The sequence below is a fragment of the Diadema antillarum genome, unplaced genomic scaffold, assembly GCF_040938485.1.
Source record: "Diadema antillarum isolate AM-2024a unplaced genomic scaffold, OU_Dant_1.0 scf00000062, whole genome shotgun sequence".
Lineage (NCBI taxonomy): Eukaryota > Metazoa > Echinodermata > Echinoidea > Diadematoida > Diadematidae > Diadema > Diadema antillarum.
This window is the reverse complement of record NW_027270951.1, coordinates 1,790,906-1,818,626: the sequence shown is the minus strand read 5'-3', so window position 1 is coordinate 1,818,626 and position 27,721 is coordinate 1,790,906. Positions and strand designations below refer to the sequence as shown.

Genomic DNA, 27,721 nt, shown 5'->3' with positions numbered 1-27,721 from the left:
CTAAATCCTCACCTCGACCAGAACTGTACACACCCTTTAAAGGGAAATTCATTCACCTCAGAGGTATGTGAATTCGGTGAATGTTGAGATACATGTGTATTAGTAGTACACATTAGATAAGTGCGAGGAAATTTGAACCACAATGTACCATATATGCCAAATATTTCGTGAGGTTTTTATTTTCGCGAATTTTGCGAGTCAGGTGCTATTCACAAAATTAAAGGCACGTGAAAATATTGACTCTGATCCCAGTATGAATGTGACTTACACGTATACATTTCTGCGTTCGGCACAGTACTCCACGATCGCTAATTTAATCACTCGCGAAATCATCGGGAAGTCCTGATGCGCGAAAATTTAGACTTTCTAGATATATGCCGTATACAAGACTAACGTTAAAGCAAACATGGTTATGTCAAAAATTTTTATACAACAAAATAAGAATTCATGTCCTAAAAATTATGGTCTATATTTTCAGTCTATCTTTATATACTTTATTTGTTTGGTTATAATGAAATTTCAAGGTAAGAAAATAAAACTGCTGGTTCTGAGGACATTGTTATTACAGCAGTCACCTGTATCTGTAAAGATTTGGTTACGTATATGTGCCATCAATGCTGAATGAGAACACTACAATTTGTGATGTCACTGTAGGGCAATGATATAAAGGAAATATTGGGAAATCGACATATTTTCATTTTCTTAGCATAATGTAGAGCACCTGACTTACTTCTTTCAGAAGGCAGGGGAATAATATTACCCTTACAATATGTCTGAAGCAAGTTGGAGGAATGTGTACTTGTCATTAAGAGCATTAAGAGCATTGCTGAAGAAGAGTGTACATAGTTACTTCGGGACTCGCCAGCTGCGGCAAATTTGTCGCGAGTTAAAAGCGAAGTGGCCACCATCACATCAAGGGAGGATGTATCGAGGGGAAACGAAACCTTGAGGGCGCCATTGCATCAGGCTGATGGACTGCAAATGGGACTCTTTTGAGACAGAGGGAGTTTGAATGAATCAAAGATGTAGAAGCTATGCGCAACACAGAGGATTAAAACCTGTTAATGGTGATGTAGATACAGGATGCTGAGGTGAGAAATGAAACGGAGTTTTAACGAGTGTGATATCAGCAAGGTACATACTATCAAGAATACATTCCATGTCAGTGAGAGGGCAGGAATATTTAGGTCATCATCACAGCCAGAAACTTTCGAAAGCTTTTGCTCATCTAGCTTTGTGGACACTTCATTGGGTCAAGGAAGTAACAACAGTATGTTCATTACTTTACCATATTATCCAGTGATGTCAATCATAGGATATCCCTCTTCAGTATTCTTTGAAGGCACTTTTCCTGTGCCCCCATGAATCCAAACTTTATTATTATTATCATTATTATTATTATTATTATTATTATTATTATTATTATTATTATTATTATTATTATTATTATTATTGTCATTATTATTATTATTATTATTATTATTATTATTATTATTATTATTATTATTATTATTATTATTATTATTATTATCATCATCATTATTATCATTATTATTGTTATTATTTCATAAACATGCTAGATGACTGATAAACAACAAGTGAAGCATATCAGCACACATCTCAGTCAGGTACTGAGGGACTTGAATTGTCTTACCTATGAATTATTGTATAAAGCTCAAGAGCATTTTGTATCCAATTACTTGGGGGAAAAAAAGAGTTTAAGACTAAAAAGGCATCAGATGAATTAAACATGACAAGCAAGATTTTGTTTCAGAAAGACTTGCTTTCAACCAAATAATATCTTGGTTATTAACATCAGATTTTATTCTTTTATTTATTTTTATTTTTTTTGCTGACAAAAATATTAGCCTCATACTAAACTGTTTTAGTCCAATTAAAGAAAAATACTCCACAGCTAGATTTTGGTGACATTTTTCTAATGTTTTGCTAATCCACATGATCAGAAATATTGTGATATCAAGTCGTTTAGAAGAAAAGAAAATGGTGCATCTTTTTGCAAACTGCATTAAGGCTTACATTCCTTAATCTAATCATGTGTAAAAATAATTCTCTATATAAGAAAGTGATATTAGTTACAGTTTGAAATATTTGTTTAACATTTTTTTTTTTTGTAAGAGAGTAGTGACATGGGGAGTTTATATCCCTTTCTATCATCATAGCTCTTGAACACATATATCTATGCTGCCTATAGCCACCTCATCCTCACAGGGGGACCGTGGGATGGTGAGAATGCTGCCTGGTGTGAAAGCCCCCCCCCCCCCCCCCCCCCCCCCCAGAATGTGGCCCTGCCTCTGAATTTGGGTTAAAGCAATTTGATCGAGCTCACCTTTGACATTTAACGGCAGCGCGGAAACGTGGCCTTAAATGAGGGAAGGCTTACATAGTTTATGAATGGATGACAGCCGATAGGATAGTTTGGGATGGGCAAAGACACTAAGTGTATGCAGGAAAATCCGCGATGGCCTTGCTACTGGTTTTCGGAGCGTGCAGATCTGCGGATTCCTCCATGGAGGGGGGGGGGGGGGAAGGGCGAAGAATGTCATAATGCTACCAGTCCTCACTCTCTTGTGGTCACAGAGAAGACATCGATTGCAATTTTCAAAATCTGGAAATGAAAAACCAAAACCAAAATCAAACCCCCAAATTTCTTGGCATTGTGTTATAGTGAGACACTCTTGTCTCATAAAGAGCAGTTGCTTGGTTATCAGCAAATTTTGTGAGCATCATGTTAGAGGAGCAGGGGTGAGTGGCAGAGAGAGGGGCAGTGATAATGAGGAGAAGAGACTCAAATGTATAATGGCATCCATTATTGCTATCAACATGTTTATATTGTCATCTAGCAGTGCTGTTATACCAGTATTGACTTTGATTGCTTGGATGGTGCAGTTGTTTTGTTGTGTTTATTTTGACGGGATGTAGAGCATTTTTGTATGTGCAAAGACGCTGAACTTTGTAGTGGTTTCGTTTAATTTAAAAAATTGTCAGTAATTTTATTTTTCTTTCACAATTGATGCCAGTCTTCATTCTCAAAGATGGGTGTGAAGTTCAAGTGATCAGCAATTTTAAACTGAAAATCAACCAATTTCTCCCAGATAAAGTGTTAATTACTGTAATGATACGTTAAGAGGTTGATGAGCGATGATGTGGTGTTTCTATGACAAACAACGAAAATCAGAAGAGTCAAGTAATTACACTTTGCCAAGTGCGAGTCACAACGTTTCATTCGGGGCAAAATGTAATGAATGGACAAACTATAAAAGTCTTGTTAGTACATTAAGTTCCATATTTTGTTTCCTCTTAAGGGAGATAAGAGGCAACTTTTGTCAATTCAGTGAAAATGTTATATCTTTGAGAGGTGCATCAGTTTTTGAGGTGTTCAGCTTTAAGGCAGTCCCTCTAAACCTCGCCACATATCATACAATGAAACTGAAACCTAATGGTGTAGAGCCCTGTCAGTGATGTGCCATGACATTGAGAATATTTACTGAGAGAAAAATCCTGACTTTGGAAAAAGACGATGATTTAAAATCCTCATGTGTCTTTCCTGTGATAACCAGATTTACCCCTACTTCACCTCATACTACTTAGTTTGCAAGGCCTTCCTAGTTATATTTACAGTTTATATTCATTTCCCCCCAAATATTTGCTTATGATGCATATACATCTCCAACCTTCGACCTTCATGAATTCATTTTTTTGGCACTGATGCTGTTAGGGACCTTGTGGAATTTTTCCTATTTTACTGTGGCATTCGTTCTAGCATATTCGTAGAATGTGTATATGTGTTGTTTTTTTTTCTTCAAAGCAACCTTGATCTGTATTTCTCTGTTTTTCTGTCTTCCTGTGGTTTGTAAGCAAGGATAACACTTGCCCGACTCTTCATGAGCTGCACACAGCAATCACGACACCTCTCTTTAATAATCAACGCACAGTTGTGACGGTAAATATATTGTCGTTCACGGTTGCGCATTTCTACCATATGCGAAGCCCCCTTACTCGCAGCCGACGCGAAACCCCACAAATGAAGCAGATGACTGTGAGATAATTACTGTAATCAACAATAATGGCTTTCGTGTTTACTGTCACCTCCCAGAGTGTCATATATCATGTTAGGAGGTTGTACTTGGCTGTGTTTTTTTATGAGCCCAGATCATATTTTTGGTGTAACAATACATCCCATATGGCTGTAACTCGTGTTATATACTTTACTGTTTGAGAGTTAGATAAGGGAGCCATAGCTTTGTAATTTTCCAAAGGTGAGATGCATAGAGCGGGATTTTGGTTCTTCAGGTGTTGCAGACATGAAATGCTTCCCATTCAGTTAGTATGGTGTCTGAAAATTCATAGATTTTAATGGCTTTTCTGGATTTACTTAATTATGATGACAATGATGGTGGTGATGATGATGATGATGATGGTGATGATAATGATGATAATGATAATGATAATGATAATGATAATAATGTGACAACGATGATGATGGTGATTATGGCGATGATGGTAATGATAATTATAATAGTAGCAAGGATAATACTATTATTATCATTATCATTATTATTTATGATAAGACCGGAAGAAGACAAAGGATGATATTAACATCTCTTATCCAGTGTTTGACAACTTACGTGATTTCGTTTATTTTGATGGGATGATTAGTAAATGAAGGCACACATCATTTAGGCCTCAAATGTCTTTTGAGCACACACTTATCATGTTTCCCTTCCTATAAGACTTGCTTTAAAAGATAGGTGAATATTAACCAGTAAAGAATTCTTTGGTCTCATTGCAACTGATTGACAAATTGCCCTACATTGACTTAAATAGATTTGTCAATCAGTTGCGATGAAAGACATCTCGACGGAAGAATATTTCATGAATTTGACATTCTTGGGTCTTTTTACAGTCTTTTTACAATGGAATATCTCGGTTCTGGAATGACATGGAGCATTTGGCACATTTTGGGATCAGTGAGAGCTAGTGTTTGAGTTAAGATATGAAATGCATTGTATTCATTTCGTGGTGGACTTGCGAACTACATGTGAACTCGACATCTATTTAGATTGAGTAATGCTTTCATCCAGTGCTGGAGTACCAGATTTATTGAATGCTTTTGAAAATATGTCTAGTAAGCAATGTGGAAAGACATGCTCATATTGACATTTTGCTTTTGTTTTCAACACACCCTTTATTTCTTTAACAGTTTAGCAACTTGTACGTTCTCTTACATTCTCTCTCTCATTTCTCCTCCTCTGCCTCTTTCTTTCTCTCTCCCAATCTGTCTTCCTTTGTACTCCATCTAATTTTCTGTCTCCTTCTTATCTGTCACTCCTTCTGTTTTTCTTTCCTTCCTTCTTGCTCTCTTCCATCTTGGCTTCCCAACATTTCTCACCCTGCTCCGCCACCTCACTTCCACAATGACAGCTCACAATTTGCCCAGTCATGCACCGGGGCAAGCCCTTGGTGTTCTGATTACAACACATCCCTGCCTAGCACTCCCCTCTACCGTGAGAGGTTCACAGGATACTTCAGTCTCATGACAGAGCAGCGGATTCGGGAGGGGGGGGGGGGGGGGGGGAGGGGGGTAGTGGGGAGGAGAAAGGAAGAAGGGGAGAAGGGGCGGCATATGATGGAATGAGATAGGAAGGTATGGGGGTGGGGTGTGGGGGTGAGGATTGATTCGCTCGCTGAGTACATTCATAAAGGGGTTGCCCTTGAACTTGGGCGAAGTGCACTGTGCTCCATTCTTCCTGGTACTCTTGGCTGAATGTAGAGGCCTGCTGCTGCTGCTGCTGCTCGCTGCATTCATGGTTGCTGGTACATGGGGGTAATTCATCGCGAAGACGTGGTAATGTGTTTCTGCCCGAAACGGAGCCGAGCAGGGTTCTGCCATGTCAAGCTGCTCATTAATGATTGATGCTGTTTCTATTACCAGTCGCACCAGACATCCCTTCAAGGGCAGCTCTTGTTTGGGGTGGGGAGGTCTGAAGGGATAAGTAACAACAGTGGAAAGAAAACAACAACTAGAGGTGTCCCAACATTCACTTTCACATTGCTGATTGATGTTTCACTACAAAATACTCATTGTCAAAATCTCTTTTGTTATGTTTTTAAAGGTCTTGGAATATAACTGGCCTTCACCATGTTTTTAAATGCATACCAAGTACCAGTCACTTCATATAGCAGTAATGTACCATCATTGATCACTTCATATAGCAGTTATGTACCATCATTGATCAGATCATGTAGTTTAAAAATTATTACATACACAGTTGAATTTCAAAATCTCTGACCATCTTATGTGTGACTGCCTTCTCACCGCCATGCAGTGCTCAAATTAATGATGTCTAGCCAGATTGGATTAGAATCATGTTGCTAATTGCTGAATTATTTTTTACTTGTCTGATTTTGCTTTCATCTTTTCTAGGCGTATTGTAATCAGATCTGCGCAAAGCAGCACCCTGAAAATTGTGTTTCAAACCACGCATGTAAAGGCCATTTGAAATGCCTTTTGAAATGTGATTCTCTTTCTGTCATCCATTTATGTACATCTACATGGAGAAATACATGGTGTCCTTGTGCATATGATCATCAAGAATAAATGCTGCTAAGTAGAAAGTTGTTTAATTTTGTTGTTGTTTTTTTTAGCTAAGTGGCAGTATGGATGTTTTACTGATCAGCGTTTATGTCTTTTCTCAGAGCTATATTTTTGTGCCATGTATGTGAACTTGCCAAAAATAGCTATCTTCAAGGATGATCAGACTTTTGTCGTGTCGTGTATGTGTTTTGTGAACCTACCAGCAATGTTGCATGATCACACTGTATAGGGCTTTTCTCTGTGGTGGATATAAATGTCTTAATTCCAAGTTCGTAAAGGTAATTGGCTTTACAAGATATTTCTGCTGGTAAATATTTATTTCTGCTTGTGTACGACACTGAGGGCGCCCTTCTGATCTTATTTTGCAATATTTCACCTTCTTCAACTTCAAGTCGTAGGTAATCTCTGAATACAGCGCTCATACAGTCCCACTGCTAAAAGGGCGCTATAAACTCAGAGTCTTTTTGCATTGTTTATGCCTTTCATGTTGGCAACCATAGCTATTTTATCTTGTATTTGTGGTTGTATTTTGTGACTGTCCAAGAGTCCAAATTTTGAAGATCAGGTGTTTTTGAGCTGTCATTCAAATTTATGTATTTATTTTTTTTTAAACAACGTTATACTGGGCATGTGTGTGTACAATGGATATGTTGCCATATTCTCAATTCTCTAACATAATTCTATTGTCGGATTAGCATCAATTTCAGTACATGTATCTACTACATTAAGTGCAATTGTACATTAGCATGAAATGTCATTGTACTCTTCTATAACTAAGCTTGTTCTTTATACTTTTTATGCCTCCACCCGAAGGGTGCCGGAGGCATTATTTCTCTCTTATTTTTTACTTCATCAGTTTTTTTTTAATGTAAATGCTGAAGTATGAAGTTAATGTGAATGCAGTAGGAGAAAATTATATTATTACAGTTGAGATGTGTTACTTTAGTGTTCCTTAAAGGACAAGTCCACCTTCATAAACATAAGGATTGAGAGAATGTAGCAATATTAGTAGAACACATCATTGAAAGTTTGAGGAAAATCAGACAATCCGTTCAAAAGTTATGAATTTTTGAAGTTTTTGTGCAGTAACCGCTGGATGAGAAGACTACTGCAGTGTATGAATAACTTAGATGTCACATGCGTACAACAATATAAGGAAAATATAGAGACAATTTCACACAATTCCATCTTTTGAAAAAAAGTACACATTCCCCTGACTGGTTACTGACAAATGTTATGGGTAATATTATTCCCCCTGCCTTTAGAAAGAGGCAAGTCAAGTGCTCTTTTATTATGCGAAAAAAGTGAAAATATGTTGAATTTTCTTTTACATTTTCTTTATACTGTTGTACGCATATGACTCACAAGCTGTAGTAGTCTCCTCATCCAGCGGTTCCAACACAAAAATTTTAAAAATTCATAACTTTTGCATCGATTGTTCAATTTTCCTCAAACTTTCACTGATGTGTTCTACTAATATTGTTGCATTCTCTCAATTCTTATGTTTATGAAGGTGAACTTGTCCTTTAATTGTTGAGTCAATCCATGTATCTATACTAATACCACAGAATGCCACTTTAAATCAAACTATATCAAATTACAAGGTAAACACACTTTCTTATTATTTTTTCTTTGTTGTTGTTCAGACAATCATAACCAAGATGGTCGCATCACACTTGAGATTAAAATCAATCGTATTGAATTCCCAACCTCCACCTATGTAGACAGTGATCACTCCTTCAGTCACAGTATTTATTGTCCTAAAAGTAGTCTACTCTTCTATAGATGAGGATGTTACTGAGCCTTGGAGTAGTCCACTCGACTGAAGGTCAGTGGTAATTAATACAAGAAAGGCCTTCATCCCACGTAATCCAAGACTGATTGGACATTTGATTTCTATCACGTTGACTGTAATACCAGGGTAATCCGCCCCCTCCTCTCAAACATTCAAGACAAAGCAACAATTAAAAACGTTGCCTGTTTGTAGATAATGTGCTCCGAAGAGTACGCTAGTAGGTAGCGGTCAATTCCAGTCGAGCAAGATTCTTCAGCTACGGTGTGCTGCGTATGGAACTACACATATTGTTACTAGGAATCGTAGAGTTTTATTGCAAAATGGGCTAAGCATAGCAAGTCCATCATCAGATAGAGCAAAATCAAAGCTTTCTAGCAGTACCTCACTTGTAACATAATAAAGAATATTCTAGGAGTTATGATTTAAAATATCCTGGATTTTGTTATTAATTTCTTTGTTTTTTAGCAGCTTTAATCACAAATATCTCAACTTAAAGGTATTAGCCCACATTTGTAAACCTGCAACAATTGGTCTCATAGTTAGCATGGAGTTTGGGTATGATTGCAGTAACACCTGTGCAAAATTTCGTTCCAATTAGTCCATTACTTTCATAAAAATAAATGAAAATCCACCGTATGCATGCGTATAACGCTCGCTAGCTCCGGTCCACGTACGTACTACATGCATGCGATACATGTGTATGTTACATGTACGTAGCTAGCCTGCGCTCGTAATTCGATTTTGGGTCGGGTTGACCCAGTTTGAAAATTGATATTAAAACGATGATTTTCTCTCTTTTATCGAATGGTATAGACAAAGAGCAACAGGTGAGGTATGTTACTGTTATAACTTGTACTTGAAGTCATATTGGACCTGTTTTATGCAGTTTTGATTTTTGTGGGTTTGCAAATGTGGGCTAATACCTTTAACAAGAGTAGATTTAGCTCATTTTGCGATAAAACTCTTCAATTATAAGTTATACAGAATTATACATAATCGAGATGTTGTATACAATCCAGCTGAGTGAACTTAGCACCAGGTTCAAGCATTCAGAAACTGACAAAACTGACAGTACATTATTTTTTGTTCACCGTGAGCTGTGCACTGGTATGGACTCCATTGTTCATACTAAGTATGAACAATCGAACAAATATAGCCATGCATATATCATTCACCACTGTCAGTCTTTGAAGTTTATAAATTGGCACCAAGAAACTTTTTTTTTTTTCAATAGATGAGTGGGGAGTCCCTTGTATGTGGGCGGTGACATTGAACTTGTGAGAAAATTAGGTCATGCCTACAAATTATCAAGATTGCACTAGTACCCAGGAAGCAGTTAGGATTTTATTGCAGGTTTAATACATGGTAGTTGCCTGAGGTAAAAAGGGCAAAGTGAAGGATTGAGTTAAAAATGGAAAACATGGTTCAGAACAAAGATGGATATCAAATTATTTCAAGTGTGAGATATTTGTACTGAATGTGAAGCCTCTATCCTGTGAAATCAAATGCAAATGCTGCTATATTTTCAAATGAGGAGGTGGTATGATTATGTGAAGTAGCATCAAATGTGAAGCATAGTGTTGTGGACAGACGACACTTCTCAGAAGTTCAAAGTGTTTGCATCTGGAAACTGTTGTTGCACATGGACTGACCACCCTTTCCCACAAAACAAAGAGAACCAAAATTAATATTAATGCTGTCACTCAAATACCATGGTCCATATTCACAGAGATGGTTTGAATTTAGTCAGCGCCTAATGCAAATTTCCTCTGCATAAATGCATGTGACAAATCACAAACGCCAGTGCGTGTAAGGTGTGGCTTTTTCATCCTTTTCTTAGGCTTACTTTAAGCCATGGTTTTGATTTAAAACACCTTCGTGAATACAAGTTCTATACTGGAGCCTAGAGGTGTTTTTTAAAGAGTCAAACAATTGAAGCTTGGCATTTGTTTTGGGCTTCCTTGATAATGGGTAATATTTATCCTGCTTCATTGTTTTTATGGTCTTGTTTATCATCTTTTTTTTTTTATCAAGGAATAATATATAAGCTCTTCATTATTTCATATCATATTCCTGTATACTCTGTGGCTCTTATTTCATATTGTAGTAAAAGTAGTAGTCTTGGTGCCATGGAAGTTTATAATATTTTTTTTTGTCTCCCGCAATACATTAATAACCAAGCTGCATCCAATATTGGCACATTTTGATATGAGATGTGTAATTACAGCAGTCAGTTATGCATGCGGGAAGGTATGTGTTAGACAAGAAGTGACAGACGTAAATGAAATTCTGATTTGCGAAACAAAACACACTTCAGCATCGATAAAGGTCAGTGGGGCTGCCAAGATATCATATTTATATATTTTTTTAAATAACATCTTGCCATATTCACTAGAATTTGATGGAGTATGCAAATTGGCATTAACTGTCAGGGAAAACTTCTGTCTGGGTGAGCAGGAGACCCCCCCCCCCCCCCCTTGTCTTATTATTGATCACATGCCGAGACTGTTATACATCAGCTTTCTGAGCTATGTACATTTTCAAAATTACGTTGTTTGGCTGTTGAATCCCTGAAATGACAACCATAACATTCCCAGAGCTCGGTCCTCAAAGGTGCATTTGATGTGTACCTGCATAACATTAAATTGAAACAAATGCATATGTTTATATGGTTTTACAAGAATTTGTTGGAACATTTCATTTTCTCTCCAGTTAATCAATTTTATACATTTCTTCCCAGTGGTATGGCATTGATATCAATGGTAAATCGTAGGAATGACCAAAAGATTGCCAATATGGAGTTGTGCAGTTTGTGAATATAGGGTTCCTACATTTGCATTTGGATTGGCCATTTTGTAATCATTTAGAATGAGAAATGAGTTTTTTTTCTGTCTTTACATACTGGTATAATTAATTCAGAAACTATATTTGAAACTATATTCCTGTCTTTTGGGGCTATACCTTTTTCTTTTGAGTGTACTATTTGCTTAATTATTCAAAAGCCTCTTAATTTGCTGAATTTACTTCCACCTAATCAAACTAATATTTGCAGGGAAATTCAGAAATGCCAAATTAAGGATGACAATAGGATAATTTTTGCTTCGAAAAATCCCACAGACTTTACATGGTTCACAAGACTTCTCTAGGATTGTACATTGCCTCTTCCATGACCCTTGTAGTGTTACATCACCTCAAGTATCTTCATAAATGCTTGAGATTTTTCAGTTACTAGGACTTTTTCTTTCCCCAACCACCACTTCACAGCACCCCGAAAATTTCATTTCCAAAATGAGAGTCGTGCTCCCTTTTCCATTTTTTACGGGCACTGCTTTAGAATGAGAGGCGAGATTGGAGCAGTGGTGCATATGGGCAGAGCTATCCATGAGAAGGTGCACTTTCATGCTTGCCAAGTCTTTCATGACGTTTCGAAAGGGTCAACAAACTTTTCCTCCAACTTGCGCGAGCCTCGACGTCATCGTTGATGAGCATTTCTGTCGAGCGGGTTACATCACATCAGGGTAATATTAATTAATGCTTCATGGAAATTCTTTTTCCCCCTCATTTTACCTCTAATCTGCACAACAAATTACTGTTGTAGCATCTCAATATAGAAGATAATTCACATCTGATACCGATACCACGTGTTGCAGATGGATCAAATATCGCGAGAAATTAGAAGTGGCCTTGCAAAGAAGTAGTCATAGTATAGTCCTCTTGGGATACCACATTGTCTGTGTGAGGCCATCAGGTCAAAGACCCAGTGCACCTATCAGGCCTGGTCCTGATCATGGAAGAAGACAAGTCCAATATTTGTTTCTGGGGAAAGGACTGTGGAATGATTTTGCATGCTGTGGAAGGAGCTGGTGTGCATTTGTTAAGAGTCCACCCTTGCCACCTCACATGTGGATGGGTATTTGGTGTATAGTGAATGAGACTGAGGATACATAAATTAAAGACCCTGAGTTCAAATCATGCTTATTAACAATTTCCTGTCAAATATTTGTTATATTTTGTACTTTTTATTTACTTATTTACTATGTATTCATTCATTCATTCGTTCATTCATTCATTTATTCATACATTTATCCATCTTTATTTTTTTATTCATGTATTCTTATTATGTATTTGTCTATTCACCTATCATATATATATATATATATATATATTTTTTTTTTTTTTTTGGGGGGGGGGGGGTGGGGGTGGAATAGGCTGGGAAGTGGTTGGTAAGGAGTCTGTTTCCAATAGTGTCCCTTGTGGCCCAGATATAGACATGTATACATGGCAGTGCCAGGTCAATGATTATGGCAGTGCTGTCTGAGAAAGATTAGTGCCAGTAGCATAGATGCTACCCTGGGTAAATAATGTTATTCTATCATTACTAGCATTGGGGGAATCTCACAGGTATTAGCAGGATGTGACTGGTCTCGCTGTAATACCACATGCAGGCCGTGGGACTGACATGCCATGGCTTTACCACCATGGCTGCTAATTATTATTTCAGCTCATCCCATTCAATGTGGTATCAAAGTGAAACAAACAAACAAAAATAGGACAAAACAACACACAGTGGAAACCAAAGGAAAACAAGGGCAAACTTGCCACCGTATTTATGTAAGGTCATGTTTTGATTTTTGTGCTCCCAATACAGATGTTCTTGCTCTCAGCTCGTAAGGTATGGAATAAAATGTAAGATACCAAGGCTCTTTTTTTTCTTTTTCTTTCAAGGGGGTTGGGGGGGGGGGGGGATAGGGGAAAGAAGAGGAGGGGTGCTTAGGGAATAGTGGAGGGCGAGGAGTAAATGAGCTTGTCTTCTGGAGAAGCCATCCCCCCGTTTTACGTTGTTTGTTACACTGCATCTTTGCGGAGGAAGAACGGTGCTCCACCGGAGGTGGCAGAAGGGAAAATGAGCTGCAAAACGTCGAGTGGCCAGCCTGGCGCTGGCACACACCGAAAGTACACTGCCCTCCCAGGCCCTTCACCCCCACCGACATTGACTGCCCTAGTCTCATCGGCCAGACTTTTGAAGCAGTGCAGGAGATGGAAAAAGAAAGGAGAGAGGGAGAGTTTGAACTGATTGATGGATAGATGAATAGAATATAAAGAAAAAGACATCAATTGACGTGCATGTAGGGTAGTGGATGGATTGGTAAGGATGTATAGATGGATAGAAAGATAGAGATATAAACAGGCATACACACACACACACACACACACACAAAAATACATTGATATGTATGTCGATATATGGTTGGATGAATGGTTGGATGTATGGATGTATAGTTATATAGATTAGATAAAGGACTAGTACAAATACTGTATAGACTAAAGGGCCCGAATTCACGAAGGTGGTACCAATGAAACCATGGTTTAAACCATGGAGCGCCAAGTGTCACATGGAATATTTTGTTACGAAATTAATCATTTCGTCGACAAAATGACCGTTTCTTTAACGAAATGTTCATTTAGTCACAAATATGTTGTCATTTCGGTACAAAATAATCAGTTCATCGACAAAATAACTGATTTCGTAACGAAATATTCCATGCGACACTTGGCGCTCCATGGTTTTTGTCCATGGTTTAAACCATGGTTTCATTTGTACCACCTTCGTGAATTTGGGCCAGGAGAGGAAAGACAGAGAGAGAGGAAGATAGACAGACAGACAGACATACAGATTAGCAAAAATTTGACTGAATAGAAATATGAATAGCTCTTTAAAGTGCCCCCTTGAGATCAGGCATGCTCTGATATCATTTGAGACAGAATGATTCTAATAGCATTTCAGTTCATGTTTGTGTGTGTGTCTATGTGTATCTGTGTGTGTTAATGTTTGTCACCAGCTTAATTAAGATCAGAGGTAGATGTACATCAGTCACCTGTTATTGGAAGAATGTAAAATTTGGCATAATCAATCATGAATTTTGCCATTTGTGATAGAAATATGTGTTGGGAATATTTTCCTGTGTTTAGTATTCTTGGTTCATATTGAACAGATTTACATAATCTAAACTGAAATTACAAATGGCTGATACCAGAACCTGTGAAACTCTGACAGTATTTTTGTGTGGTTGGTAAGATAGGAGCAATGACTTAAAAAATGGTATCTTATTTCCTTTTGGCAAACAATCATCTTGATATTTGTCCTCTATGAATTTCCATCTTCTGTCGTGAGATCGAAAAATTGTTTCTGTCATATTCGCTCGATGTTGACTGAAAATTGATGAAGTGAAATTCCATCACAAATCTGAGGAGAAAAATGATTAAAACTTGCTGTGGAATTGCAACGGGTTCAGTATTCGATGACTTCACCTCCTGTGGAAGAGAAAAAGTTACAAATGTGAGCAATTATCCAATCATGCCTAGATGTGCATGCATAGCTAACATGGCATCAGATAGATTGACAGGGAGGAAGAAATGAAAGGGTTATATGCATTTGAACTATAGAGGGCGCCAAGCCATCAGAGTGCTGGATGGCTTCTCAACCAACCCAGGCTTGGTTTCGTGAGGTGGCTACGCTGTCAGTAATTTGGTTTGACATTCATCGATTAGGGGGCGCCCAATTCCTGTTAATCTGTGGGAATGACCCAAATGGATTTGACATTTTAGGTTATTCGTAAGGGAGACGTTTGATGAATGGAATGGGGTCTTCCTAGTGTCCCTGTTTAAGTTAACCCTTACTGAGCTTTGTTAGCTGATTGACACTCTAACTCTAGTACTTTCTCTGCCAATTAGCCCAGATGTCTTGTAAACTAATTGTCAGTGAATAGAGACAACCTAAACCCCCTAATCCCTTTTGTGTCACAAGGGCCTTCATGTTGGACTGAAGTGGTTTGCTTCACCTGAGTATGCCTGCTAACTTTACAACTAGGTATGGATGGATTACTTAATCTGTCAAGGACAGACTGATTTTGCTGTAACATGCATTTCCCATAGACACCTGCCCTAGTTTTCTCGGGACTCATCTTCAACAGGTTAATGCTGATGAAAAAAACAAAAACAAAAACAAAACTTGGTACGTAAAGGGTTAAAATGTACTACTTAACTTAGCAATAGCTCAATTTTTAGAAACTGTTAAACTTTACTGACCGAGCTTTGTGAGTATCTTTAAATACACAATACTCTGACATAGAAATTAAATTGAGAATGATATTGTCCCTATTAAGGATTCAGTGTTAATTGTGGCAAGAAGATAATTATGCTCAAAAGCACAAAGAGTCATAATTATTGTAGTCCATAGTAATGATAGAATATGTTGCTAGGGAATTTCCACTGGCACACACACAATATATGTATGTAATATATAGATATATAGTTTTTTCTGTACTGAAGTACAGAATTGCATGTTACATGTTAAGGATTGGAAGAGAAATAAAGTCCATTTTCCATCAGTCCCATGTACAGACAGATGCAACACTGATAATGGTCACAGTCATGTATGAAAAGTGGATGGGGTGATGATGTAATTGCTACACAGTCTCTCACTAACCTGCAGATTTTTTTTTTATTTCTTTTTTTTTTCTTTCAGTAAGGTCAGAAAAAAATGTCTTCCCTTCCTATCTAATTATTGCAGAGTTCAAGTGATCTCTAAGTGATAAATATCTTGATAATCAAATTTGTCTAGTAAAGGTGGTATGGGCTATGTAGCTGGTGACTTTTAATCAACACCACAGCAGTTATTATTCTTATTTTTTTTACAAACACGGGGGGGGGGGGGGGGGGGGGGGGATTCTGAGGCTATGACATTGTCACCTCATTTTACTTGTTTGCATATGTAGTTGTGACAGACATCACTACTTCATGAAAACATGTGATACCCTAAAGTTTATTACTTTCATCTCATGTCATATCCAATTATGACGAAACTCCGACCATTCCATTTTGCCCATTGTTGCTCTATTAATCATCTGAGTCGAGATGAACGTGGGTTGGCTTGTGCTCCCGAGCCATTAACCTCTATCTGTCATGTGACTGTGCAGAATTCCAAGAAGTTAGGAAATGCGTGGTAGAAAATGAAAATATCCTCATGGTTGGATTTTACTGTATTATTCAAAATGCAAAAGTATGAAATCATCTTCAGTGAAGCGCAAATCTGGCAGCTGTTATCATCGGTTTTAGTTCTGGGTCCTCTCTAGTTCATTTCCAGTGTGAGGTATGGAAGAGTTGTAACCTTATATGGTTATACAAATGATGCACAGGATAGAGTGTGTTAGTGTAGGCGTGGTGCACTCGAGGGTATTTACAATTGTGAAACATGCACGAGGCGAAGCCGAGTGCATGTTGCACTACATTGTAAATACCCGAGAGTGAGCTACGCCTCCACTAACGCCACGAAATAATCCTGTGCATCATTTGTTTTATAAAATGGGTCGAAAATTCGAGAACTAACGGCATTTTTCAGCGTTTTTCACGTACCTTTGTGGGTCAAGACGTCCGAAGATGTTCGTCCCAAACATTTACGCACGTCGCACTCGGAAATCCCGCACATACAGTATGATGGGGGGTTGGGTTTCCGGACACTTAAGTTTCCGCATGAAAACTTACTTATTTTACATAGAATATGCACCCTTTACCTTAAAGACTTGATATAGATTCCTCATATAGGCCTACTAGACAACATACTCTGAAAACGGCGTGAGAATTAATTAACCTGCTAAATCGTTGGATTTGCCCTTCAAAGTGACTCCATGTACGCGTCCGGTCCCACAACGCTTGGTCTACTGTACTGTAGAAAGTGTACGTAAGTAGAGTATACGCACGCCAAACCTGCGCCACACATGTTATGCACAAGGGAAGAAAGGCCGGCCGGCCGGCAGCCCGAACTAGAAGTTGTTTACAGGATTGACGGTGCGTATGCATGCAATTCAAAGGAGCCGCCGCGCGCACAGACGATCGGCAATAGGATTTAACACGCAGTGCAATGGGACTAGAATAAAGGAAGCACATGTGACTCATTTCAGCGCTTCCTATTGGCTACATTCTTGAACCCATTTTATAAAGTTGTGTTATTGAGAGAGAGAGAGACAGACAGACAGACACAGAATGAGAGATATAAAAATCATAAATGACTGTCACATTGAGATCACAATAATTCAGTTCTGAGCTTAAAACTAGATGAAATTCCTTTGACACATATAGCCTTCATCTTTGTTTTCCAACATCCATTCTTTCTATCTCTCCCTCTCTTTCTTTCTCTCATTCTTTCTATCTTTCTCCCTCTCTCTCACCTGCACATCTTCCTCCACCTGTAAAAAGTTACCGTTTCCCTTTCTCTTCTTCTCCAACATCCAACATCATCCCTTGCTCCCATTGTTGCTCTCCCATCATCTCTCCACCTCCCACCCTCCATCTCTCCACCTCCCACCCCCCCCCCCCCCTCATCTTACATCAAGAAGTCATGGCTTCTTCTTTTTCCTCTCTTCACCGCCCTTAACTCTTGCTCTCTCTCCCTCCCTCCCTCTCTCCCGCTCCCCTTTCCCCATCAACTACCTCTCTTTACATGTCAAGAAGTCGTTACTGGGGTTATTCTGGGTCAGACCCTCCCCGAAGGCGCTGTATTCCTTTCCCTCCTGCGCTACGTGGCAACCGGCCGATCTCTGCACCCTGTTAACCTCTCGGAAAATTTATCCTGGACTATCGTATGGCTGTTGAATAATGCATGAAATGAGAAACGAAGGGACGGACGAGAAAAGGAAGGAGAGTTCAGGGGGGATAAAAATTGTCGCAGACTTGGGGAAAAATCCAGCTAACACCAGGGAAGAAAGAGAGAAATTAAAAGTAGGTTCTTGACATTTGTATTTCTGTCTGTCTGTCATGTACCTGTCTTTTGATAGACACTTTGCATAATCTTTTAAATAGATAGGTAGATAGATGTTTCCATCAGGAAATACACAATAGAAGAAACCACCATATTGAAGAGATGATGAAAAAAAAAAACAGCAACCAAAAGATAGTTATCTAATGTGAGGAAATGAGGATGTATTACTTGGAAATACTTGCTGAATCCAGCCATGACCTGTGATAGATTGTGCCCTAGAAACATGGACATTGTGAGTACCTTTGTGAATTCTCAAATAGGTTAGTGCTAAGTGGTGTAGAGGCAGATTTTTTTTTATAGTTTTTTTTTCTCTCTCATTTGTGGCACCATGGTAAGGGGAGCAAGAACAACAGCCTCTTTTTTCTGCTCTCTTTTCGTCCTCCTCCTCCTCTTCTTCTTCTTCTTCTTCTTCTTCTTCTTCTTCTCTTCTTCTCTTTCTCTCTATGTTTGTTTTCTTTGAGGGCTTTTTGTTTATTTTATTTTATTTTATTTTTTTATGTTTGCTCTCCTGGAACTGAGTGCAAAGAAGTTGTACTTCACAGTTTCATCAGTTCAGGTAGAAGAATATTATTTGCAGTATTCTTACATGGATGATTTAACCACAAATACCTAAGAGCTGTATATCTGGATAGTGTAAGAAGATCGAAAGTTTAACTCGTGTAAGATAAAGTTGGGAGTCAGGGCAATAAAGTGGTATGTTTAACTTCACACATGACTTTGGAGGCAGTTGAAGGCAATGATGTTTTAATCCCTAAATGATGAATTTGGGAAGTAGCATGTTTAGTGCCTACCTGATTGAATTTGCAAGAAAGTGATGCTGTGAATGCTTGGTTGATAGACTTTGGATGCATTGCAAATAAGAAGAAAAAAAAAAAAGAAAAAGAAAAAGAAGGAAAAATCCAACATGGGAAAAAGGTAGGTAACTGAAATTTTTTATGGTAGAAGAGGATACAGGTATGAGGGTCTGTTGAGTAGCGTCAAGAGGGGATCAGTATTCCCAGGGGAGTCCGAGGCAGCTGATAGTCAGAGGTGTTATTGGGAGTGATACCGATCATCAATCCTATCATCGCCACTTTGAAGAGGAGATCACTCCCCCTGTGGGCCAGAAAAAGAGAGTAAGAGACAGACTGACAGATACAACACACGCACACACATGCGCACACACATACACCCAAATGCTCTGTGTAGAGCAACCCACTCAGAGTTCATAGACATTTGTCAGTATCTGGTTTCACCTCCGTTTGGACGTCTCAAATAACTAGACTTAAAAATTTAAAAAAAAGAAACACTTTTCTTTTTTTGGGGGTGTATTTCTCTGGAGAGAATCAAATTATCACTGATAGGATGTTTGAATGGCAGATGAACAAAGTTATAGCAAATGGCACAATGATCAGACCCATAATTGGTAGAATATTGTAGGCAAAGTTGAAACAGTGCTTATCTCTCTATGCTTAATAGATGTACATTATCTATATGACTATACAGTGCATATATATATACATACATAATACAAATTACATACTTTTGTATTTATGTATGTGTGTCTATAGATATTTGCCTAAAAGTATAAATCAGATACTTTATTTTGCAGGACCCCACAAATTATAATAGATGTATAAACTGGTATTTGTGTAAATAACTGCATGCTTTTAGCTTTTCTATATTCAGTCATATATAGGAAGTAAAAGTTACACTTCAGGTACTGTCCATTACATTCTTGGGCATAAGCATTCAATGATGAAAATTTTTTCCATGTGCTGTGCATCTAGCCCACAAATGGTATAATGCCCTGTGTGGTAAACAAGGTTATAATCCCTTCTCTACAGAAATCGCCTCGCATTATGGAGGAAAGTGTTTCGCGCAGAGCGCTATCCCCAAATATCTCTCTCCCTCACAATGATGGATGTGGCTCCGGGTAGGTCGGTGTAATTTCCCCCGTTTTCCGTGAAAGTTGGGGGATTTCATCCCTGTTTTTTTAACGGTGTCATGAGGCAAACCGTCGGAATCAATGTCGCGGCATACATTCCTTGATTACTTCGATTCCGCCTGAACCCATGGCGATCCGCGGATCGGGTTTCTCCGTAAGTGTCCGCCGAATTTGATTTACGGAAGGATGAAAATGTGTGGGTCAATGAAAATGGTGCCATGCAATTGTGGCCCAGTTCTTGAAGAAAACCACCATGCCTTCCCTCGGTTTCAGTATTTCTCATTTGTCCACTCGCTTTTTTCAAGGTGGAATTCATATTCTGGTTGCTCCTCATTAAGAAATTTCACATCTCGCATTAAGGCCATGATCAAATTACCAGGGGTTTTCATTTTAAAAGTTTCCTATAGTGATATATAGCACCTGTCTGAAACTTGGTATAATTCAACCTTTCAATATTAAAATGGGCACAATGACTTGAAGTTGATTTTGTTTTATTTTCTCAACACGGGATTCAAGGTCAAGCTGGAATGAGCATGTGTGAACACTATCAGAACTGATGGTTCAAGTCTGTAATATGCTGTACAAAAATGTAAAGGATTCTGATTATTTCCCTCTTAGAAGTAAATGTCATATACTGTAAATATCAATATTTTTGCATGATTAAAGGGGTCGTATAGTTTTGGTTGAGACCTAATTTCAGGTTTCTAACATTTTTTGGTGAGATAATGAGCAACCTCTTATGAAATATGAAAGAACATGTAATTCCATGAGGAATTAAACATCTGATGAAAATTGGTTTTGAAATGGCTGAGATATCCAAAACAGAGCAATTCTAATAAAGTGTGGGACCCACCTTTTATTACGATCGCTTTGTTTTACTTTGTTTTTGGATGTTTCAGTCATTCCAAACCCGATTTTCATCAAATAAACTTTGAATTCCTCTTAAAATGGTGTGCTGTGTACTATTTCATAAGTGTTTTCTTGGTATCTCGCAAAAAGTTATAAGCCCAATTCTCATCTCCACCAATACTGTACCATCCCTTTATTTTTTTTTTCACTGAGCAGCTCAAAAACATATTCGCAGGTTCGTGAATTCGCACTGTGCAATTGTCAACCCATTCAAGTTATGCAGAGAAAACTGTGAATATATTTTCGCAGGTTTTAGAATTTGCAGTAGCCAGAAGTAGCGTGAAATACATGAAAATTAATGTAGCGCAAAAATTTGTGCATTTACAATATGCCTTTCCTGTAAATCTGACATATATGCTACATATGTAAATTTCAAGTAGTTTGTTTCAGTGTGTATGTGGATGCTGTTTATAAAGAAGACTTTCATCAACAATTGGTGTTGCATTTAGTACTTTTGAGGACTGATCTATGTGATGTTATGGTACATGAACTAAACCATTATTTTGGCTGTTATAATATTCATATATTGTTTGGAAATAAAATTTAAAAAAATGAATAGCTAATATCAAAGCTGATAGTCTTTGGCCCATTTCCATAATGCTTGCACTTAAATAAAGTTACAATTGTTGCAAATAAAGTCCTGGGTTGAAAACATAAGAGAACTTGTTGTTGTTTCTTTTGTTTAGTTCTTTCCATAAGATGAGATTGCTAATGTAAATTTTCCCTTTTCAACCTTTGACCTTTGCCCTCTGCAGCAGGAGGCCAGCAACAACCGCAGCAGGAAGCTAGACTCCGTCATCGTCATCGACAGCGACAGTGAGGGCGAGAGAGATGGAACGCGGCGTCACCATGGGAACTCGGGCTCAGCCCCGCCCATGGCTTCGTCTCCGCGGTCATCCAAGGAGAGCAGACCGGACTCAACGGGTGAGATGGTTGGATTGTTTACGCACGCGTTGAAATGTGTTTGGTGACCATTTGTACTTGTGCTTGTGTTTGTGTTTATGTGTGCGGTCTGTTTCTTAACTTTTTGAGTTCTTGGTGTGTATTCTTGTTTTTGTTATGCAACATTTGTTGTGACATTTATTCCTGCCTGCTTTTTTGGTTTTTCTTTTGCTGCCTGGTATACTTGTTGAAGTCAACCAGTGCCCAGCTTGGTGTCATCCTAGCATCAATGTATGACCAGCTCATTCATAAGGCGTGCATTAGCCAAACATCATCAGCACACTCCTGGTCAGCTGTGTGCACTCTGTCCTCAGCTGAGAAATATGAGAGATGGCGTGTGTGTACACCTATGGCACTCATTGATTTGAGAGTCGAGATCAAACCCATTAGTGAGAAAACTGCCCTCAGTCCGCTTTCTGTTCCAGTTATTTTGGCCGAAGCCAGCCACACATGGGGATTAAATGATGCTTTGCTCCTGGATTTGCTTTTCCCAGTTGACTTTAAAAGAAAAAATGGAACAACAACAACAACAACAACAACAACTCTGGTTGGACTTGCACTTGAAAATATTGTGGTTGCTTTGGTTATTTGCTTGATGGCATGCTGCTTGCAGTTTGTTTTTTGTATTTATTTTTTGCTTGTCCATCTATGACATCGTGCAGAACAAACAACACAAAGAGAGAAAGAAAAAAAAGAATGAACGAATCTCAGGTATGATGTTGGTCAGTTAATAAACTTCTTCATCTCCTCTCTCTTGACCCTTCTTCTGTGGGGTAAAGATTCAGAGTGTAGACTGGCTTGCATCCTCTCTCTCTCTCCCTCTCCCTCTCTCTTTCTGTTGTATCCCATGTGATCTGTCGTGTAATTCCCATTAATGGGCGTCATCCACGTGTGCAAATTACCAGGAGAATCTGGTACGAACAACTGCCTTTTGTCACAGTAAGTGACAGTCAATGTATTACATGTAATGCAACATCTTATTTCCCCTTTCTGGTCATGCGTTAGTGCTAACATGTATCTAAAAACCCTTGGATGAAATCTAGTGATATTATGTCTCCCTTTTTGGAGTATGTTTTTATGTATGTGTGCATGTGTGTTTGTTACGATATTACCAGGGTGTTTAAGCTGGAAACAGCTTTTTTTCTTTTCTTTTTTTTTTCTTTTTTTTTGCACACGCGAAGGCCTTAGAGCATTCCTCTGAATAGCATTGTGTGCTATTAAAGTGGTATTCTGTTCAGCAATATGACTCCTGCCTATCACATACAAAACTGCTATGAGAAGCAGCCCAATGTCTTGTGCATTCTCCACACAATTTGCCGGATGCACATTGAGACATGGTCCAGGGAAAGCCTGTTGTGTCTTCTGTTAGATAGTCGTTTTTGTTCTTGCTTGCATCGACATACAAAGTTTGTGGAAGATGAGAAATGCCTTTCTACTTCCACCCTGTATCTTGTGTCTCATCTTAAAAGTCTGTCTCTCTTTCTATCTGTCTCTGAGTTTGTCTCTCTCTTAGGGTCTGTTTGTATTTTTCTTTCTTTTTCTTTTTTTGGTTCTTCTGGGTTTTATTTGCCAAGGTCCTCCAGTGGTCCATCATCTCAGTTGTGGCCACCAACCTCCAAGTTTGTGTGCATGTGTGGGTGCAGCCTGTAGCAAATTGTGAATGTGAATGGGGAGGGGGGGGGGGGGAAGGAGGGGTTTCTAGGGTGATATGGGGGGGGGGGGTGTCTGTGATGTTAGGGCACCCTTCATGACGTGTAGGGAATAAAAGCTAAAAGGCCATGAGACTGCCCCTCTGGTGAGTCATTGTTGTGCCATGTAGATCCCCTTTGCCCCTCCCATCCCCCACCCCACCCCACCCTATCCCAACCTGCCCAGCCCCATTCCATCTCCACCACCACCGCTGGGAGAATACATTAGCACCTTTTACCCAGCGAGATGTATGGCCTGAATTATGAAAGAGCCCCCGATGTGAATTTTATGCCGCCTGCCTAAACAGAATGTAATGTCAGGAGGCAGCTTTTTATTCCTTGTGAATTCAAGTTCATTGCATTGACTGTTCAAGCGGAACATTTTTTCCCCTTTTTTTAATAGAATTTAATTTGCAGTTATGTTTCCTCTTAACTCCTGTCAAATGCTGCAGTGAAACAGCCATGATGTTCCATCTGTTTGATAGTTGTGCATTACTAATTCAAATTAATGTTTGTATCATTGTAAGTAGAAGTGAGGAATATATGTTGTATTTGCTATATGTCTTTCTCTGTAACCATTTGGGTGTGTTTGCATCATGTGACATGGAGACTTATGATTTTGAACACAAAAGCTTTCAACAGCCAAAGTGGTACTTCGGGAACATTACTCTGATTAGAATAGCGTACAGGATTCAGAATGTTCTATCATTCTTGATTTAATGCACACATTAAATGTTTGTCTTTGATTTTGTTCAAATTGCCCATCTACAGAAACAAATACCCCCCCCCCCCCAAAAAAAAAAAAAAAAAAATACTGTCTTGTAAACATCAAAGGTATGTTACACGTGGTATAAGAAGAACAATAAAATCAAGGTGTGATTTTTTTTTTATTGTCTTTGTATTAAGTTGTTATATCAGCAGTCTTTTGCTGAGACCTATGTCAGTTCAACCATTTCCAGGGTTTCCATTGAAATTGCTTTTCAGCATATTTTGAATTTTTCTAGCATAATGAAAAAGCACTTAGTATTCCTTTTTTTTCCAGCATGGGGGGGGGGGGGAATGATATTACTCTAACATGTGTAAGTTGCAAGTGGAAGCAATGTGTACTTTTCATAAAATATGAAATGTTGTGGAATTTTCTTTGTATTTCCTTAATATCATTGTCCTCCTGTAACATCTACAATTGTTTTGTAGTCTTCCTATTGAGCAATTGCTACACCTAAACATTTAACATTTATGAATTGTCCCATTTTCCTCAGTAACTTCATTGATGTGTTCTACTGATATTTCTGCATTCCTCCTATCTACATTGGGTTTCGTGTCCCTTTAAGTCTCACTTTAGGCCAAGTAAAAAAAGAAACCAGTTTCTCGTCCTCGCGCGCATCGATTTTGGCCGCCGCATCGATTTTTTTACTATTTACTATTTTCAAAATGGCGCTGAAAATACCAAGAAATTCATAATTCTCGTCCCAGCCCGCTCCTCGCCCGCATCGATTTTCAGTTGCCGCATCGACTTTTTTGATATTTACTATTTTTTCGGCCGCCGAAAAAATAATCGACAATTCACCTACCAATCGTGATGTCTCATTTCTAATTACGCCTTGCGTCCTCTACTTAGCTGGATCGAGTACAACTGTAGCTTCTGTAGTGCGTATGTAATAACGCATGCATTTCACACTGCGAGCTCGGCAAGAAGGAATGACCCACACAAAGCAGTCGAACTGTAGTTGGATGGGCGCGCGGGCCTGAGTTGTGATGTACAGCGCACACGGTACGTCGTGAACGCGATAGCGGCAAAATTTTTTGCGAACAATCGCTGACATTCCACGCATATTTTGCGCATTGTTCGTATTTTCCCCGTTTCTCATATTTTAAGCGGATGAATTGTACTGTACAAATGCTTGTGAGGATTGTATGAGTTTGTATGTATACATTTTCATGTCATTGTGACTATGTGCATGTGTGTGCTGTGTCGGAAGGTACGGTGCAAGTGCAGTGGCCGTGCCGGCCGCGTATAGCTGTCAGGGTCCCCATCCCCCTGGTCTGTCAGCTGTCTGCACGCACGCATGAACACATTCGAATGTGTAGAGGCCCAAACACTCTGCTCTGCTCTGTAACGTTGTATCTGACGGCGATGTATTGTTCTATTTTGAAGAGAAAATGAATGCGCTTTTCCAGCAAATGTAGAATTATTAAATGGGTGTATCTACAAAATAAATAATTTTTCCACGGATTCTGGTTTGTCTCGTATTTCTGCGGGATACTTTTCTTTACGATGTAAATTCACGGACACGGCCGTGAGTCGTATCACCTGTAGTGTGATACAATCATTCATCATCCAAATGATGAGTGATCATCAAATGTCTTTTTAGAACATGAAGAAACATCTTTAAATGTTTAATGCTATAATGCCATATCAGTATCATTTTGACATCCATCTGCAATTGTACCAGCCAGTTTCCAGTTGAATGTGCTACAATTGTGCTGTGAAGAGATGCAGATACATACCAGCTGTGTGGACACAAAAAGTCACAAACACCAATGATAAATAAAGCAGTGTTTTGAATATCATGGAATTTATTTCAGTCGTACATTTGTTGATAGAATGTTTCATACCTGTTTCAATTAATAGCACAATACATCAAAATTGCAAGTACACTGGTATCAGAAATGCCATTACAACACTAAATACCAGTATTAAGATGGTCATTTTCCCTTGACATCTGCAGTGGAAAGAAAAAGCAAATGTATTTCTGCATGCATGAAGTTTCAAGTATGGTACATATTATATCTATTTGCTTGAAAATGCACAGAGTGCAGGCAAGACATACACTCGGGACCTGGTCTCTCATAACACAGCTACCAGAGTGATATTTCATTTCATAAATTGGATATAGAAAATAGTAAAGCCCTCTCTCGTTACCTTTCTCAGAATTACCGGACGAGAAACACATATTACTTTCATTTTGACAATCCTCGAAAAAATAGTAAGATATCAAATAGTAAGGACCTCCCTCATCGCCTTGCTCAAAAAACCTGGACGAGAAACTACTTTCTTTTTTTACTTGGCCTTAGAATGGACAATTGTGTTTTGAAGTTTACTTCAAGAGGGATAATCAACCCCTAACCTTGCTGTTCAGAGGTCAAGATATTAGACACTATCAGCTTAGACAAACCCAAACATGGCACTTGCAAGAAAACTGGGTGCTAAAGAGTTAAGAAACACTTAACAGATTAAAACATTGTTGGAAGACACTTCACAATAGACGATCAACCTCTACTCTTGCCGTTCAGAGGTCGAGATATTGGATGATATCAGCTCAGACAAATCCAAACTCTCCGTATGGATGCGCAAAGGTGAGAGGGATGGTATGATCCTTCTGTTGTTTCGCTTCAGACAAGGTGATGAGAGCTATCATTATCTATGACCTTCGACACTTGTGAAGAAGGATAGTTTATCGATTGAAAAGTGATCTTCGGCTTGGTACACACCGATTCGTTTCCCGTTGCAAGGGGAAAAAGATGAATGCTGTATCAGAATTTAAACGAGTTGATTCTGATATTGTAGGGGATGAGTTTTGCACATGGTGAGCACTGGAGCTTTTGTCACCTATCAGAGAGATATTGCAAGCAAACATGTAATGAACAGAGAGATTATCGGATATCTATTTGTGTGTGCAAGCACGAGTACTTTTGGGATAATCAAAATGTGCCCGACCTAGATATTGAAACAATCCTTCAGGTATCCATTTCCTAATTTAGCTGCATCAAATTATGATAATGTGACAAGAGATATGAGTGACCATGTTCACCTAACTTCACGAAATCTGCTCAAATTATTAATGTACAGACTTTAAAAAAAAAATTTAATCACCGTCAAGTAACCAGAGTTTTAGAACTGAACACTCCTATCAATAATCAGATGAAAGGGATAATACACTTTGTAGTGACTCAAACTTTATCTTCACTCACCTCTCAAAAGAAAGACAGATGGAGTAATAACCATAACATCAAATTATAAAACAGTTAT

General features: G+C 38.6%; 1 protein-coding gene across 3 annotated transcripts in view; it reads left to right on the top strand.

Moving 5' to 3' along the window:
• Positions 1-27,721, top strand: part of LOC139716184 (uncharacterized) — a 204,339-nt gene that overhangs the window by 56,741 nt on the left and 119,877 nt on the right. For 2 of the 3 annotated variants that reach the window (XM_071627750.1, XM_071627747.1), the window contains exon 2: positions 21,817-21,985. In XM_071627750.1, the coding sequence (XP_071483851.1) occupies positions 21,937-21,985 (49 nt within the window). In that variant the 5' untranslated portion in view covers positions 21,817-21,936. The remainder of the gene's footprint in view (positions 1-21,816; positions 21,986-27,721) is intronic. The other variant, XM_071627748.1, reaches the window with a different exon arrangement.